The sequence below is a fragment of the Styela clava genome, chromosome 7 (assembly GCF_964204865.1).
Source record: "Styela clava chromosome 7, kaStyClav1.hap1.2, whole genome shotgun sequence".
Lineage (NCBI taxonomy): Eukaryota > Metazoa > Chordata > Ascidiacea > Stolidobranchia > Styelidae > Styela > Styela clava.
Window position 1 is genome coordinate 6549274 of NC_135256.1, and position 19974 is coordinate 6569247.

The following is a 19974-nucleotide window of genomic DNA, read 5'->3' on the forward strand; positions in this document are numbered from 1 at the left end:
CACGTGACCTGCGCCGCTTTGCTTCAACACGGAATTTGGAATCATGAATTACGCGAGCTAACATACAAAAGCGACAAATTTTCTTTGCGTTATGATGTTATTTGTTTTCTTTTCACGCCCAACGTATCGTTTCATTTCCTTATTTTGCAAAATAGGTCCTCACCGTTGCTTTAATTTATGAACGTTCTGTAAATTATGAACGTATGATGATGTATTTAAAAAATCGGAAATTTTCATTGCCGTCTGTATCCGCGATTACGCGCTCGTTTTAAAGAGACATTTTTTCAGCGTATAATGATTTTTCTGTTGCGTAAAATGATCAATCCATGACAACTACAGGATTCCAAAATGTCCTTATATATTAATTTAATTATGTCAAACGTAACTCGCGGTTGCTTCTTCTTAAGTCAAAATTAAAACATTACTTCTCTGAAATGCCACGGCGATCTGTGTACATAAAAGTATGAGATGAACTGACAGGTGTATTTAATTTTAATACGTATTTTAGGAATCTTGCGAACTCCTTGTCGCCGTTAGAAAAATCTCAATAACTGATATAAAATCCCGTAGAGTACAATTTCAATTCGTACAATGAAAATACATATAAAGTATATCGTTTAATCAATAATACATATTCATCGCCGCGATTAGGCCACTTGTTAAAAGAGCAGACTTTTGCAATGAATAATGAGTTTTCTGTTGTGCAAAGTAAATAAATTTGTGACCGATAAGGGCATATTTAAAATGTCTTGCTTTATTATTGTCTTCAATTTAACCAGCGGTTGAGTCGACAAAATAAAATCTTCACAATTTTAAAATACCACGGCAATCTGCGGATATAAAGTGTGGTAAACTGCTCGAATATATAAAGCTTTGATTTCCTTATTTTCAGGACTTGTAACATCAATAATTCCATAAATCTGCTGTAATATCTCAGGTTAAAATTTATTTTAGCACAATAAAAATTGATTGAATATACATTTGATTGATTATTTTATATATATCATCACAACCCGGGGAAAGTTGTCCGTTTCAAACCTTGTATAATATTGAAAAGAAAATTTTCGAGGGCAATTTAAAGTAATGGATAATATGGCCAATCCCACCCACAATTAACAGTGCTTCGATTTTAGTGATGATATGTTTTCTAAACGCCGGCCAAACATAATGTGTGCGAGAGGCACACGAAATTTTGCGATTTTCAATGTCAAAAAGGGGGTTTTAAACTGTCGCAGGCCTCAATAAAACTCGTATTGTTTAAAGTTTTATTTTCAGTATTTTATATTTCCGCTTTTCAATCAAAAAATTTGCGTTGTCCTCAGAAACACGACGCCGATGAACGTATATTAATTAAACAATCGCAATTCCGTGTGTGTACATAAATAAAATAATTATCATCGTTAACGTCGCACAAAGTTGTGGGAAATTTTTGATTTAGAGAAGATAAAACCAACATAAAGTTGTTTACGGCCTAAATACCACGTCACGCTGATAATAACAATCGGCGATTATAGCAAAATGCTATTGCACGCGTTATTGGCGACTTTTACAGTTTTAAAAAAATTTCAACGGCAACGCCCCGGTATACCTAATATATAAAACTTCGATGTCCGCCGACCCGCAAGAATTAATACTTTCAAAAAAGTGAATCGGGCGGGAATACAGATTACGAACTTTAGGATCGCGGCGACAAAAACAATTAGCGATTTTGATAAATTTAACCAGTAAATAAAAAACGCTTTGTTGCCGATTTTTCAAAGTTTCTTTTAATTTTCGAAGGGAGCATCGACCTCCGACGGACCCCCGTTGTATTTAAAAAAATATTCGTTATTCGACTATTCGGTATTCGTAAAAAATAATTGAACTATTCGATTCGAAAAAAATATTCGATTTTGCCCACCCCTAATTGTAACATCGCATGACAGGGGTAAGATGATGACCCTTCAGAAAGGGGTAGGTACTATGAGGATTGATTAGATTGTTTTGTGGGTGTCACCTGTAATAAGAATTTGGACTGCCGGTCGATATTGGTATCAAGTTAGCACAATGTGTGATATGCATTTCTGTTTATAATTAGTACGGTACGGTAGCAATCATACTAATAATTAGGTAACTTTGAGTTGGGTTGCGCGAGTTAGTTTAATTGAATAGGTTGGATTAATTTATATATATGACAAAGCTTTTAGTATTCGTGATACAACTTCTTCTTTGAGATATCATATAGATATACAGCATCAACTGCAATCAGGAGCTACTAGCCTTATCAGTCCCATAATAAGTGATACGAGCATAAGCGTAGCCATGCATCAACATTTTTATTTTGAAATGCAATTTTGCGACATAAATTCTTACGCCTGTTCCAACACCGTTTACACTAATTTCGAACGATTTACTGAAAACTGACTTTTCCTGGCTTGCTATAAATATAATCCGTTCATCAAATGAACCAACCGAGATAGATGAAAATGCGCGATTGTATAACTTCGACAGCGAAGTAAGTCTGTACCGAGATTCTTTAGGATATTGTTAGATATCGGTGACTGCTTTTGTGTAGCCTTGCTCGAAGAAAAATGCACGAGTAAGCGTCGTATAAATTCACATACAAGCTGATTACGCTCCTGGATGGTGCATTCAACACGACTGAAAATATTATTGATTCAAAGCAAAGCGTTCATCACTACTTCTAGAAAATGTCGATTTGCTATATATTTCTGGTGCAGTATGCGCACTTGTTGGATGACATGGAATAGACAGCCGCTTTGTAAAAAAATCGTGAACAAAATTTTCTAACCAGAATCTTATTATTGTCTAATTTTTATAATCATCGACACTGATACCACAATTATTCTTTACACTTTTGGTGCTAACGAATACAGTCAGTAATATTCTTTTGAATGAAACACCACGGAATTTAAAATTGCAATGAACTAATCATTTTTGAAGGAATTATACAGTATAAAGGTGATCTGTAAGTAAACGGTCAAAATAAATAACCGTTAACCAACTAAAAGAGTTCAATCATTCATTCCTAGGGGGTCAAATAAATTGTTATTGAATTTTACTGCTTGCCTTTTCGATTAAGTAAGGGTGCTATGTCACTTTTATCAGCTAAACCAGGGCTTCCCAAACTTTTGAGTTCGCGGCCCCTTTTAATATATTAAAATTTTTCGCGGCCCTTGTTCACGCTAATAATGCTAAACAGTTCAAAATATGCATTTTTGATATTTTATTGACACAGCTAATTCTTAACTTTTAATAGGGCTACTCAATAACAAAAACAAATCAATGTAATGGGTGTGAATGCTTCTTGCTGCATAGCAAGTTCAGCCGTGGCGCAATGTTTGTTTATGCAGGCCTAATGATGAATTTCGATGTCTGTCCACCGACGACCTGGTCCTAATCCGGAATTGTTCACTCTTATTGATGAAACTTAGCATAAAGCAGCGGTTTGCAGCGGCACCAAATCATCAAAGAAAAACTAATGGCGCACCTCCACTAAAAATATGCTGTCGCAAAATAAAACACAAGTTGGTCATCGTTAATATGTACTTTATGCCTTTTGAGGTTTATAAACATGTAGGCCTAACTCTGCCTAGCTTTTCTTTAAAATGCTTAAAACTCACTCATGTTCGATGAACTCGGTTCAGCAAATGAATAAACTGCGGCCAACGAAATTGCAGCATTAGGGTTTACCTGTTACGTAACAACGTAACAGAAAGTAAATAATATAGAACGGTAAAATGAATTTGATTCATATACACACCATTTGCTTTAATGAGAAACAATAAAACATTTGGAATAAATATAATATGTAATATGTTTCGAGGCGCACTGAGCAAATCGCTTTCCGGAACCGCTAGCTTAGCGTTAAAAGCCGGCATTGTTATGCAAGCACGCAAATCGGGTCAAACGATCAGAATATGCATTGTTATGCAAGCGCGATGATTCTACCGTATTTCCCCCAAAATAAGCCTGAATTTCAAAAATGATTCTAATTCAACCGCTCGCCTTTGAAAAAGACTTCGGCGATAGCGCAATTTGTTCACCTAATCCCGTTGAAGTTTCAATTCTACTAAGGCGTCGCAAAATTTCGTGATGGTGTTTTATAATAAATAAGTTTAATTCTGAAAATTCGGTTTTCTGTAGATAACGATTATTTTTACTTGGTTTAAAAAGCGTTGCGCACCCCATCTCCTTTGCGATTTCGTATTTATATAAAGCAGGCTTTTCTACCATTGCCCAATAAATGTGATTTCACTGGCTGTTGTTAGGTTTTGTTTGTTTGTTTATATAAAACTCATTGCAAAAAAGGTATTATATTGAAATGTATCAATACGTACGGTATGTTTCACGGGAAGTCGCAACTTAAGCATATTTCTGGAGGGCGTCACAGTACAATGAAGTTCGAAAACCACCGAGTCCTAGTCGATAAAAAGAAATCTACTTTTTAAATGGTTAATAATCTATAGGTAGCAGCTATTTTGAATGAAAACGTACTATTAAATTGGTATCATATTTAATCATATTATTTATATATTTCGGTATTCATATTTTGTATATTGAAAAAAATCTCGTTATTCTCTACATCCCCCAAAAATCAGCCCCAGTGTTCGAAAGAAAATTGAAGACAATGTCGTATTTTCGGGAAAACACGGTATGATGATGTATATTCACTCGGAATCGTGAAATTATCGTTTTACACTATTTTTAATAATAATTGTATTTCATATCAAGAGTGAAAAAGTGCAATAGATATAGTACTTTGTGTAAAATTGGTGTTCTTTTCGCGGCACCTTCCAGGGCCGCGGCCCCTAGTTTGGGAAGCCCTGAGCTAAACAACCAAGTGGACGCGAAGTACAGAACACAAAGTTTAGATCAGTGATTATCAAACTAGGGTTTGAGAGCCGCATGCGGCTCTCAACAACCTTTCCTGCGGCTCCCGTTAATATTTAAAAAATTAATTATTTTCAAAGAAAATTTTTCATCGAAAACTAATCATTGACTCGAAATTAAAATGCTGAAGTCTATTAGTTAGTCGAATGGATTCCCCCGTGTTTATTTGCGTAGCGTTGACTAACCTATAAGATGCAATAGTAACGCAACAGTGAGCGTTTTCGCGGCCAATCGGACACTTTTCACTTGGAAAGATTTCAGACATGGCTGTAATAATTGGCTTGCTTTCGTGGATTTTCAGTTTTTGTCGTATTTCCAGATCTTATGTATAAATCGAATAACTCGATGATTAATATAATTTCTATAGCATTTTAATTTTGTTCCAGTAATCGTAAATAGTCCCGAAAAATCTGGCGATCATCTCAAGCAGCTACTGCACCTTGCATCCTCAACGATTACGACCCGCTTTGACAAACTTATTAGAAATCAAAGCCAAATTAAATGGCTGTTAGTCTAGGGTGGGCAAAATTGAATCTTTTTTCGAATCGAATAATTTGAATATTTTTTTTATACATAACAGGGATTCAGATCGTCGGAGGTCGCTACTCCATTTGGAAATTAATAGAAACATTAAAAAGTCGGCAATAAAGCGTTTTTTAATGGTTAATTTTATCATAATTGCTGATTGTCTTTGTCGATATCCTAAAGTTGGTATTCTATATTTCCGCCCTTTCTCGTTTTTGCAAGAATAAGCGGTCGCCGAATATCGAAATTTCATATTTCTAGTATACCCTTGCGTTCACATCAGCGACAGCTGTTGAATACATTTAAGGACTGATTTCAAAACCAAATTTATTTATATTCTGAGTTTTATCCTCTGCCTTGGATTCGATCTTCCTTATCACCGCTTGTAAATTAACCGTGCATGTTTAAAGTGAACAGTAACCGAGATGCAGATATTTATTATAATGATATTTGAGTTTCTCATGCTTTTCTATGGTGTCCGTGTTATTTTAGTATTAGATAGATAAACCTAGCAAATTTACGATTGCGTGAATCCTGAATGTTGATATAAAATAGCGATTAAATAAATTGACAATAAAGGCATTTCTAGGCCTTTGTGCCTAATAGAGGGTCAGACGCTAATTATACCTAATTCCTTCAAGTTTTAACGTTTTTTTCCCCAACAAAACCCCGATGGTTATTATAGCTAAAATACGTACTGAGTAATGCTCAATTTTCTTTACGGAATTTGCAAATTCAGCACTTCACTTAATGATTTTGATTATGTCATGCCCTGAGGCTTAATTATTACTGCCCAAATGCTTCAAAATTTAACAATTGTAATCATTTTCGATGATAATAGACGCAACAATTCGTGAACGAGTCAGTGTGCATTGTTACAACGAAATTCACGATTGATTTTACGTTCTACTCTTGGCTCAACGGCCATGCAGGGTCGAGTACAATGTTACATATTCGAAACATTACTTGGCCAAGGATGGAAGGGATCACTAAAGAGCAAATACAAAGTGCTTTAAAGGGAGTAGGACATGACATTTCTTATCTGGTTACAACTTAATGAGTGTTTTCCATACAAGTAACTCATACCAGCTTTTGGAAAAACTTTTGGCCATTTTGAAATCCATGCTATTTACATAACTAGAGTGTTTTAACGACCTAAAATCGCCTTTTTCACAATGAAACGCCGAAAAGTCATTTTAACATTTAATTTTAATCAACTTTATGTTCGGTAATGCAAGAAATGGCTAATGACATGTCACCAAGCTTGCCGAGTTTAAATCTGGGAAATTTATTTTAAATACCTGATCTGGTTTGACGTTTCTAAATTTACGGAACGGTCGGTACGTTTTTTTTTGCAAAATGATGAATTGAAAGGATACGTCAAGTGCAAAAATAAGCATATAACACCATAACGCAAAGACGACTTTTCAAAATTTTTCTTTTTTTCTGATAGCGAGCGCCGTTGGGAAATCTCGCACAATTCACGATTGAGTTGGAGACGCTCGAGTTCGGTGTCCAAGCAGAGCGGCGCAGGTCACGTGCTACCGGATATTCGAATCGTAAAATGCCATTCGAATATTTTATTATTCGAAAATTTTGCCCAGCCCTAGTTGTTACGTGTGTTGTAGTTACGATGGCTTGGTATTTTAAATACGCGCTTAAGGTTTGTTGCTATTTTACCTTGCGTTGTTTGTGTGCGGCTCTTCATAACTTTGAGGTTTGAAATGCGGCTCTGGGACTAAGAAAGTTTGAGAACCACTGGTTTAGATTGTCGTGCATTCCATCCACTTACGTAAACACGATCTGTGGCAGCCGGGATGAAATTACAGAAAAGAGATTCAATAGCAAAACATCGGGCGTACAAATACGCGGGAGCAGTTGTTAGTTTTCTTTAGTGTGCTTGCCTTCACACTTTCCAACTAGAGCTTTCGCGACTTCCCTGAACCTGCGTGACTAAGAAAGATAAAATGTTAACCTGTACAGCTGCTCCATCTTGCGTCTGGAGCTTGTTATTCAAACTAATAAAGAGAGCTTTTGAAAAATTGTATTCTCGTATGGTCCGTATCTGCAACGAGCTCACCATTAACCAGCACAGTCTGAAGTAGCCCATATTCGTCCGAGTCGCAATGCTGACAAAACGAATCTAAAATTAATTGTGCGACTCTGTTCCCTTCTACAAAAATAAGGGTTAAACACTGGACACAGTCTGTAGTGGGATTTTTATGGAACGAGTTGTTTACTGCAAAAAGTTACTGGTATCTGCAATCGTAATCGCACTTGAGAGTTTCAACCACCCAATCCGTTTTATTTTATTGTTCATTGTGACAAGTTTGTTGTTATATTTTTGACTCTTCATTGGTTCAGTCGATTTGTGCTGCTGATTTGAAATAATCTCATCTGATCTCAAAATTCATGCCTGCAAAACGGTGAATGATCACTCTAGAATACATTTCGCAGTACAACATAGAATAAACAACGGAAGAGCAACAATAATTTTATATTTGCGAAGAAAATTACAGCCAATAATGGAATAACAAATTAAAATAAATTACTCTTATCTAGACTGCAACCTGTACGTACATTCATTTGAAATACTGACATTTTGCAGTAATAATCCAACTAAAATTTAATATAGTTTTGTTTAACAGTAGAATACATGTGAATAAGTGAACTGTACAAAATTACTTGAATATATCGAACAAATTGAATTCAAATACCAGCCTGTTATGTCAATTTCAAAAATGGCTTGATTTCTTTACTCAATCACAGCTCAATCTACGGTATTTACTATTTAATTGAGAGACCCTTTTCACTCCAAATTTATTCCATTTGTTTGCAGTTTTCAAGTCCACATTTTCTACTACCTAAATTACCTCTTTGAATTTATCTAATGTCATGGACGCCATTGATATCAGATGGAAACAATCAAAAATTTAATCATAAGAACAGCAAGTGAAATGGTGAAATTTAAACAAAACAATGTCATAGCAAAAATTGTTCCACCTTGATACAAATTGGCTTATTATAATGAAATTTTGATCATTTTGGGAGTAAATGGCAGGCAATATAATACTATAGGAATATCCTTTGTGCGCTTCACAAAGTTACGAACTATAGATAGGATGACAATAACAGAAAAATATTGTCAAGAAGGTATTTCTACATCTTTAAATTCATATTTCAAAAACTTCAACCTAAAATCGTTCACAAATACCAATAGAAACACAGTTTGTGTACCATACTACTTTCCAATGTACTAATATTGGTTTTTAAATAAACAATAAGGATATTGTCTCTTCTCTGACATAAATTTACATGTCTGTCACAGTTATATTAAAAATTAATTCAACAAAGACTGGAAAGTAACACTTAAAATTGATCAGCAAAAGAGTTCATTATATTTTAGGATTTAAAAAAAAGAGTGCAGTACCCCATTGCCTATAAGCCATTTGTTTTCTTCTTATGTTTGTGGGAATATAAATTACGCAATGTTCTGATTAAAATATTGCACTGCTTGGTAATCAATATGAGATTTAAAATATATACAAAAAATCAAATGAAGCAACACATATTAGTTTACTGTGATCAAACCAACTAGATCTCTTGTTAAATTCTTCTGAGCAAATCTAGGTAAATTAGGTTGTTAACAGCAATGGGATTAAGGGGTTCTTAAACCCGTTTTCGGAATGTGATAATATTAGGTGAACAATTTGCACTTTAGAGCTATGAGTTTGGCTTTAATTTCTAAATAAGGGACTCACTAACCCTCTTGTTAGTGAGTTCCCATTCTCAAAATTTGGAATCCCATCAACAGTTGTTAACCATATAAAAAATTAGGAATCGGGTGTAAAAGATCACCAGACCTATATATTTCATGGAGGACACCCAACTTAGTCTCACAAATAATTCCTTCTCAATGATTAATCGAGCTATTTTATGAAAAAAGAAGCAAAAAGTGTAAACTAAAAATATTCAGCCACAATATGCCTGTTATACCAAAGTCTCCTTAAAAGTCTTGTTCTGAACCTCTTTGAATTATTCATCATAAGAAAACATTTTTCAATCTAATTAGCAAGTTAGGTAAGTAGTAAGTACTAATATTGTTCAGCATTCCATCATTAGGCAAACAAACACACGTTATTGTGCAATAAAATTGTCAAATTAATGACAAAAAAAAACTTTACATATGTAACTAAACTAACATTTTTAGTGCTGAACTTGCAGTAGCGGAAAATAATTAAATTATGAGAAAATAATAATACATCGATGATGGCAAGCCTTAATGTGCTTACATTTATGGTTATAACACCACATATACATGAAATTACATTTATAAGTAAAAATATATTCTTTGAAAAAAATATTCCCAACCAGCAGTGAATGGGAATTATTGAGAATTATGCTGTTAAATAATGTTTTCAAATCTCAGATGCCCGCTCCATAACAATAGAAATGAATTCAGAAGCATCGGTACTCCTGTAGTATGTGTACCAGGTCAGGGTTAGGCCAAAATTTTATTCCGATTTTCCTTATTTCAGTTGTATTGCGAGTTCGGGGACTGTCTGTGTAAGCCAAGTGAACATACATACCCCTGCCCATAGGCTTCAGTCTTTTTAAACAGATATGTAAATAGGCGAACAAAATTAGTTACCACCATATTGGTACACATACTTCTGGAGTGCTGAAACATCTACATTGAAAGTTCCTTTATAAGAACATGTGTAGCTAATACAATCTAAAATGGATAAATAATTAAGCAGAGATTGGAACTCATAAATTGCAATGACTCACATATATTTGAAAACGAAAATAGAATAGCAGTATTGCACATAAAAAAAGCAGTGCATGCGAATTAAAAGCCTATTTTGTATGGAAATATATAATATATATATCCAAATTTGTTTTATTCTAGGTCAATGCACTTCGTGAAAATGAACAAAATTTCTAATAATAATACTTAAACTGATTCTACCGGTATAACCAAATGAAGTTAACAATGTTACATGTGGTTATACCCGTTTCTGACAGCTATATTATAATTCAACAATTTCTTATGATTACAAGATAACCAGTAAATACTGCAATTTATTATTCTTCGTCTGAAATATCAGAATCTTGATCTTCTCTTGAAACTTGACCAGATAATTCCGGTTTGTTCCCGAAAAATGAAGAACGAGCCCACAGTGTTGGAGATAGAGATCTTGGTCCTTCGCCATTGGGACTGGTACGTCCTGGTGACATTGCCTGAATAGAGGATTGAATATTGGTAATTATAGTGAAAGATTTTGATTTTTTGGGGAAATTCAGAAATGCCTTTTTTGGCATTCGGCATCTGAAAGTAAGAAGTATAAATTTCACTTAGATTTTGGTGAGAATAACATAACACAGAGGTGGGCAAGGTTTTTGAATCAGGAGCCAAAAATTTTGCCCATTTAGAATAGCGACCACGAATGTGTGACACAAAAGTTACATTTTAGTGTTACAAAAGCAAAAGTGGAGAACAATAAGCCTCATGCCAAAACTAAATTTAATTGCAATTTCTTCGAGACAAAACATCAAACTTTGGTTTTAATTTGGTTGTGGCAGCATTAGGCGGGCCAGATTGAATTACCCAACGGACCAGATTTGGCCCGCGGCTGTAGCATAACAGAATCAAATTTCTGTTACAAAGAAAGTAATATATCATGATTTGCATAAATTATCTACTGAATTGAATATATACAATAACAAAAAAGAATGTTTCAGAATATTAAAAATTATATTGTTCAGTTTTGTGCATCCCTGGAATACTAACTATATATGTTTTAACTATCAGTAGAGGTTGCACGAGTGACGAGACTAACTCCCAATCCTCCCCCATATGCCTTTGTGCTAGTGGATCCGCATGCGTATAATGCTAGGATGCTGTAGCAGGAATAAAAACACCATACTATGCAATTCAAGAGTCCTGCTGCACACTAACACATATGTATATCTGTAACGTTTATCGTCGGATTAAAATCAGACTTCCTCAGACAAGCAGTTTATAAACTGCATAGTATGCATGTTTTGTTTGTTTATTAATTGATCTAGGAACTTTTCAGAGATATAAGTTTTGTTCCGAGAATTTGTAATAGCCGATATTGTGAGTCATTATGATCAACAATGACAAGATCGCTGCATGAAATTACTTGTCATGTTGGCTCATGGCGTGATTTTAATCAAATATGTACCATATCACGTTAACTTAAGCTGAACTATGATCATATCATTAATGAATATAATTGGTTTGATAACAATGTCATCAAATCGTTCACACAATTTATTTGCAAAGCAAAGTCCGCAGGAACAAATGTCTCAAATGCTGAGCAAGCAATGACTCTATATGCAAACAGGTTGTTTTGAAATAACCTATCTGTATCTCTGCAAATACCGGTACTTCAAAATGATTCGTGGTGTGTATGCCTCTAGTATATTAGACGGGGTACAGAAGATTTAAAAATTTAAAAAACACTTTAAATACAAAATGGATATCAGACCACTAATAAAATATTGCATTTTTTCCATTAAAATACTTTTGCTTCCAAAATAATAGAATTCAGTATAACATCCAAATCACAAAAAATATTGTTTCCTTTTGAAGAAAGTTTCATTCTGCTTATATTTTCATTGATGACCAACACGGCTTGTTAAATTTTAATAGAAATTGGCAGAAAAATGAAATATTGATAAGTAGACAAAACATGAATTAATACATCATTTTGCAGTTTCTTTCAAGATGTCACACACATGTGGGGATTTCATAACATAAAATAAATATTGGCATTAATTGTGTAGATTTATCTTTAAGTCACAGACCATGAATATAGTCATATAAAATTTATATCTATTTGTTGCACAATATTGTTCCAACTCAGAACAAAGTCCAACAAAATAAATCAACAGAATTATGTAAGGTACAAAGATTAACAGCTTGCAAACAATTCTTGTACAACTTTGTATCAGAAAAGGGCGAATTTGAATGAAATACAAGTGAAGTCACCTTTATATCTTCAAGAATATTATAAGGATCAAATTTATTGTGAACGCTGAGAAAGTCTGCTTGATCAGACAAGGCCACAACATGCATAGAAGGTTGCAGATGACACACTAGAACAAGCATACACCCAGACATTTCCATTTTCTAGTATTGTTTACTTTTTAAATTCAATGTTTCTGGTCTTGAGATAAATTATTTCTGATCTAGTACTTTAGACCTATCTTAAGTGCACATACCACATTAACAATCTTTGCTATGAATCAGCAAAATGCAATAAAATTATGGCCGAACAAAACAAAAAACACTTTGCATTACGCAATATCATTTTAGGAGTCAAAGTCCAACCAATTGTTGAGCCTAGTATGTAATTATGTAAGGTTACGCCTCAACTATTTTGTTTGAGGGAACAATGTACTAAAAATAATCAGCGGGGCTTACTACAGTTATCAAGTCATTGTTCTGCTAGAAAACTTCGAAAAAACTTGATGACAAAGGCAAAATATATTGAACACCATTGAAGATAATTCGTAGCACTGTAGCAGCATATTGTTCAACAATAGTGGAGATGAGTGTGTCAACGTGACACATTGAGCAAAGTTCTTTTTTAAAAGAAATGACTCAACTATCAAAAGCAATTTCACTGCTTCATTGAATTTAAAATTCAACTTTGTTCAGAGTTAAGTAGGCCTGATTGAATTTTATAACTCATTAAAGATTTCTATTTGTACCATAACCTTTGTTTTTGCCAAGACTGTGACAATTATGATACATTCTATTGGCCATACCAACTTAAAATTTTTTATATTTTGGATTAAAATAAACAATTCTAAATTAAAGTGATTTGAGTAATATATCCCTTTTATGGTAAAAAAATATACCAGTGTCCAATGTACTGAAGAGAAACCTGAGACGTTCAAATGGTTCCAAAAGTTCATATAAGACAGGAACCAAACCTGATTATTGCACAGCTTTCAACCAACTTAAATAAAAGACGTCACACAGGGCATTGACACAAATTTGTGGTTTTCATATCTAAATATTTAATTTATGAAACAGCAAAAACTTGAATTTATCCATTGGTGCTGCAATGGGCATATTCCGCAAAATGAGAAATTTAAGTTCAAACACTATTCCAGCATATTGGATATATTCCGTCTTAGTTGTCTCCATTACAATACAATCTTTCTTTGGTTATTTAACAATTGCCTCACTGCAGATTTAGCATGGCAGGTACAAATATTATACATATAAGATTTTTTGGGGGTCGGCGCACTCGGCAGTGGCCTGATAATATTTTGAAAACACTTAATCCCTATATGATTTACTGAAATACTCTGATAGGGAGCAATCAATTTACTTTGTTGTATAATGTCAATGAATATTTTTTTAAAACATTTTTATGCAATTTAGGGAATCTCTCATGCGATAGGTTTTGCCCAAACACAGGCACACGCACACTGCACAGAGATATTATATGTTATTTCATACTCAATAAAAGAAAATGCTATATAAATACGGTAGACCCAAAATTTTCAGATAATTTTCCAGATCGAAATGAATTGTTTGTCGCGAAAAATGAAGATTTACAAAACAAACCTCAATAATTTGATCTTTGTATTGATTCATAGTTCCATACATTTGAATAAAATTACGAACAAAATCGTTTGATTTTTCTCTCCATTTTTCAAGAACTTCTTGCCTCCTGTCATCCAGATTCTTCACCACAGTCTTGTATTTTTCTCCCATGTCTTTTACTTTCGCCTGATTTAGTTGAAAAATAGTTACATTAATATTGGTCAAATACATAGTAGGGCTTTAAACTAAAGGGACAAAAATTGAGAAAAAAACGAGAGAAACGAATATTATTGACTCTTAAAAACATATCTAACTTTTTATCGAAATACTTTGGAGAATATGGCTTTAAACTTTGATTTGAAAACTAGCCCTGAATACAGCTATTTTTTTGTAATTTTTTCAAATTAAAATGAAATTTTTTATACAGTTTGTAGAGTTGATATTGCAACATATTGCAACATATATTGCAATCATATTTTCATATTTCTCAAATGTAATTCAAGAAAAAGCTTTTTAAGAGACCATAGGAAATGTTCAGTGTAGTTATATACAAATGAAATATTTAAATCCAATACTGAGTTAATGAAGTTAATAATATAGCCTACATGTTATTATTGATCAGATCAATGGAGGATATACAAGTCTCAGTACCTTCACATTATCCATTGTATTTTGCACGACAATCTTCTTCTCTCTCATATAGCTTATATTGAGCTCTTTAGCTGTGTATCCCCTATCCAAATTACGTCGAATATACATGTCATAATCCTGTTAATAAGAAATAAAAATTGATCACACAGTGTAATTAAGTGAATATTCTTAATGTAAGAGTATGCCAGTACAGTCAACTTCATTCTTACTAAATGATAATTCAATTTCCTAAAATACGGTATTTATTATGAAGGATGAAATCGTTTTCCAATACGCCGATAACTACAAGATCATGGCATTTCACCGATGCACAACAACATAGTGGCGATAAAGAAACATAAGAATGAGAACAGTGAATAAAATTGTCATGAATAAAATTGCAAATTTCATAAATGAAATAATACACTCCCCCCCAGGTGAAAAGTCCATAATGTGACGATGGTACCTGTAATATACAGACATAATACATGATGGTTAATTATTTACTTTCACAATCCTGGTAATGACATCAGAAGTAGATATTCCTTCTGTTCTTTGAGTTGCACAAAACATTCCTGCTTCTTTGATATGAGCATAAACATCTCCAGATGATGAACCTGCAAACGAAACAACAATTTATTGTTAGACATCTACAATCAGTTTTGGAAAGGTAATACATTGTTTTGTTACAGTATTGGGGGGGTGCCGGTCCGTCAAATATATTCCAATAGAATATCTCAACTGCAGAATGTAAGGTATTGATGGCCTGCTTATTTGTTTTGTTTCAACTCCTATTGACTTCATTAGAATCACCTTTTACATGTATGATATCAAAAAGACAGCAGCAAATTTCTCATTAAATGGAATTGTCTGCTTATGAATTGCATACTTTTGTCTTATTACATTCAGATTCATTCATTTACATTCATGACATGTTGGGACGATTTTAAAAGTTCACCGATCCGCAATACTAGTTTTGAAATTGTACCGGTCCGCAAACTAAAAAAGGTCGAGGACCACTGATCTAAATGAAATGACTCGAACTTATACTCAACTTTCGACTCGGACAATCTGTGGGTTTGGGGCTTTTACACTGTGGTGATTGAACTGAAACATACGAATAATCTTGTGGAGCAAAACCAGGCAAAGTTAATGAATTTGTTGGATTGAGATGATTTCTAATAACAATTTACAATTACAATTGAATATTTATTCAATTATCGTAAGTTCAAATACAACTACAGTATAAAATTATAAGATTTAAAAATTTCGATTAATCTGTGTTGTGTAATCACTGATAATTACAGTAGGTTTTGAATGATGAATGACATGTGGTAATTAAGTCATTGATTGATCTGGTTAATAATTTATTTCTGCAGATGACAAGGTAGACAGAAGACACATCATTTATAATTGGGTAGCCTATGGAACAATACTGCTGGCTCTTGTCAAAAATTCAAAATGAGATATGACTGGAAAAACACTTTGAAACATGTAAATTTTTCCACTTCAGAATACCAGAAAAACTAATACCTCATTTTCTAATATTCATTGTAAATGTCATATTTGAAAGATACTGTTTTGATTCAGTCAACAAACTATTTTTATCATTATTTGAAAGTTTGTTTCACTAAATCTGCTTAGTTGAAATATATAAGTTAAACTTTACTAAGTTCAATATCAGAATAGTTTAGTAGCATTATATGGATTTATTCTAAATATACATATTTAATTAACAGAAAAATCATGATACTATGAAAAATTTTATTCCGAATATACACAGCACAGGGATTCAACGCTAACATTTTTAAATAAAAGAAAAACACAATACCTATTTATCCAAATTCTTTGAATTAATTTTTTTAATAAAGTTCGTCTGAAGCACATAGGCAATTGAGCAATTCAACAATTGAGCCTACATTTTGACATGGGGTCATTGAACTACAACAATATTGGTATATTAAAGGGTGATAGTGCAAAGAACTTACATAGTGAGAAGAGCAATTTATTAACACTCCATATGCTATAAATATATTAGGTATTGATATTAGCAGATGAATTGTAACATACAGTGACATTTTTGAGGTTGTGGGAACACCTCAATTATCCCTCGATAACCTAACTAGAAATGAGGAAATATTTTGCAACCTTACAAAGATTGTTGAGATAAATGGTTATTATTAAGTAACTAACAAAATTAATCAGATTATTGGGTATTTCTCATAAGCTGCAAACATGTTCTAAAAATTCGTCGCAGGAAATTCGCCTCATAGGAAAATTCGCCAATAGAGCATTTATCTGTAAAACAAGTATTTGTGATTTCGGCGTGATTTTCATGCGGCGAAATTTCCTATGGCAAAATATTCTAGAACCAGCTGCACATACCTGTCCCAGCATTGTAAGGTATGTCATCATGAGCCACAAAATCAATTCTGTGCTTTTCCAAAAATTCTGGTGATAATGACCACGGAGCATCACGTACAACCTCATCTACATATCGACAATGACGAACTGCTTCGTATCTTTCCCATTCTGACATGACAGTCCGACCTTTCAATCTGTGGAAAATCAAGGACTTGTGTTATCTGATATATATTTTATATGAAATATTTTATAGATAAAATGGCGCTCGAGAAGTGTTTGTATCAATATGGAAGTAACTAATTTTGTTCGCCCACTTTACATCAAGTTGTGTCAAGGAACTGAAACCTATGGGTAGGGGGTATATTCACTTGACTAACACAAACAGATCCCAAAGGTATGCATCGAAAAAGTTTAGAACCCCTTGCAGCCTTATGCTTATCTAGCATGACATTTAGGCAATACTTGAACAATAAACATACTTATGAGTCAACTCGTCGCTGCATACACCAACGATAAGGTAAGTGTGAGGAAAAAGTTTCTTTGCCTGCATAAGGGCTCTTGCATGCCCAGAATGGAACATGTCGTAAATCCCATCTGCATAGACTCGAACTGGTCGATGGGGTGGTCGTACATTCATCGCTTCTTCTTTAGTTACCCTTTTGTACTCCCCAAGATGTGAGCTACCTTCTGGATCTGCCAGTAACGCTGGCACGTATAGGGCAAGCTGAAATTCATCTTCTTTCTCGATTTCTGGTTTTGCTTTTTTGGAAATTTTTTTTGCAATTACTTCACCCCCTGATTTGTCTTCTGAATCAGAATTATTGGGCAGACTGCGCTTTCTTGCACTGATTTTTTGTGACATTTCTGTTTTTTTTTTGTACAAAAATCTGGTTGAATCACTATGGTAGACCCCCAAAGGTGTCACCAATGGTGTTGCATTAAAAACTGAGCCGATCTCCTAATCCAATGTCAATATGTAGAATGTAATAACACTAAACAAGAATATGAAATTACAGAACATACAGTATAGAATGATTGTCAGTGTTTGCATTTCAGCATTTGGGCCTTGTTACAAAAAACCTCCCATTACTGCATTACAGGATTAAGACTGCGAGAGTCAATATTCTGATTTGTCTGTACTTCAGTACTTGTGCTTACTTTTCCAATATGTCAGATATGTATAAGCATAAGTTTATTTCGAAAATTTCTATAACCAGCTATAGACGATAAAATAAGTGATAAAAACAAAATAAATAAAACTGATTATTAAATCGGGAAAGCAAACGAAACCTCAAGTAATGTTTGAAGCGTACAGATTTTAGGTGAGAGGGTATTGATAAAAGAAGTAGGATGTGTTCGCTTCGTTATGTTAAATTTGCAATTTACAATTGCCAGTATGTACTTCCAGTATAGGCCTAGGTTATAGCTGTATAGCGAGACAAACACAATACTGCAATAACAGCTCGAATAATGCCAAACAAAAATATGCATCGAAAATACAGCACAAATTTTTATTTTTCTATCTCGCACTGGAAGAAATCGACAACTAGTCTATGTACCGGTACCAGACTACCGTAGTCTACTTCTAGTGCTGTAGTGGACTTCGACTAACGATTTTACAACATGTCATTAGTAAATCGTGACCCCCTCCTGCCCTGCCTAGGTCATCTAAAAATTATGTCACAATCATGTAAAGGTCTTCAGGTCTTGCTTGTAGAAGTATAGCGACGATCGCCCATGACTGCATAATGCTTTATTACTGCAATAGCGCCTGCGAGAGCGAAACTGAACTCTCAACGACAACGACCTCTCTCGTACAACCAAAGCAACGACTAACATACCGATACCACCCAAAGTGACTAAGTTATAACTTTACAGTCACTTTGCGTAAGTCCATGCTCCTGACGACACCTTTTTTTTTTTTTTTTTTTTTTTTTTGCCAAATAAATTCCATTGCCAAACGGAATTTTCGTATATTAATTTTATTGTCGACTTAGTATAATTTGCACCCAATTAAAACAATTTCATAATTTCAAAACACATTACCCACAAGTTCAATAATATATGTAACAATTAAAATATAAAACCATACCATTAGATAGATAGATAGATAGATAGTTTATTTCGAAAACTCCATAACAAACCTAAATTAAAAATGGAGAATTCTGGAGGGCAAGCAAAACCTACAAAAAAGTTTAAAACATGAAGTATCTCATGTGCCTGCCCACCAGCACGCAAACAAAAACACAAGCCCAATTAAATGAGGCTTGGGCCAAACTTAAACAAAATACACGATAGTAATAAACTTTCGGGCTGTTGTAGGCTACTCTCTTACCGGAGTTTTGTATCATATATAGTCCAGTTTATATCCATTGAATATAGGTTAATCCATATTATCAGTCGTCATCCAATTCGTGCACACATTTTATATATAGTTACCAATAATTAATCGATTTAGTTAGTTTTCGCATGGAAATTAGAAAATTAGACAGAAAATCAGAAAACAGCCAAAGTGGGTTTTTTGGCATTTTTCTATTCACTATCTATGTATGAATTACGGTAAATCAAAATGATGCATAAATTTGGACATTGGAATCTTTTCATGTACTATCCATTTAAGTTGGTGTTGCATAGAAAATGTCAATGTCATGTCACATCATGATTGACCTATGTATGAGATCATCCATATGTTCATACAATAGTAAATCATTTCTTTCACTTGTTTTCATTAAATTTAAAACTCCTATCAGTTTACATTTGAATATTGAGCGCATACTACTTTTACTTTTAACTATTTCATCATATTTTACTGAATTTCTATATTCCCAAATTGTTGATTTTCCGCATATTATTGTGATTAATTTAGATTTGCATTCCGAATCATTTGCTAAAATAGTAATTCGATTATTTTCTACGCAGCACCATTGCCAGAAATCAACAGCCCATTGACATTCCAAAAATAAATGACA

At 33.7% G+C, this 19974-nt stretch overlaps 1 protein-coding gene across 1 annotated transcript; it reads right to left on the minus strand.

Annotated features, from left to right (window-relative positions):
- Window positions 1-7900: 7900 nt before the first annotated feature.
- Window positions 7901-18027, minus strand: LOC120327885 (choline-phosphate cytidylyltransferase A-like). Its single transcript, XM_039394242.2, has 6 exons — window positions 17485-18027; window positions 17027-17199; window positions 15149-15258; window positions 14663-14779; window positions 14033-14197; window positions 7901-10662 (listed from the first exon to the last, which is right to left on the minus strand). The coding sequence occupies exons 1-6, from the start codon at window positions 17865-17867 to the stop codon at window positions 10507-10509; spliced, it is 1104 nt and encodes a 367-aa protein (XP_039250176.2). The 5' UTR covers window positions 17868-18027; the 3' UTR covers window positions 7901-10506.
- Window positions 18028-19974: the final 1947 nt, after the last annotated feature.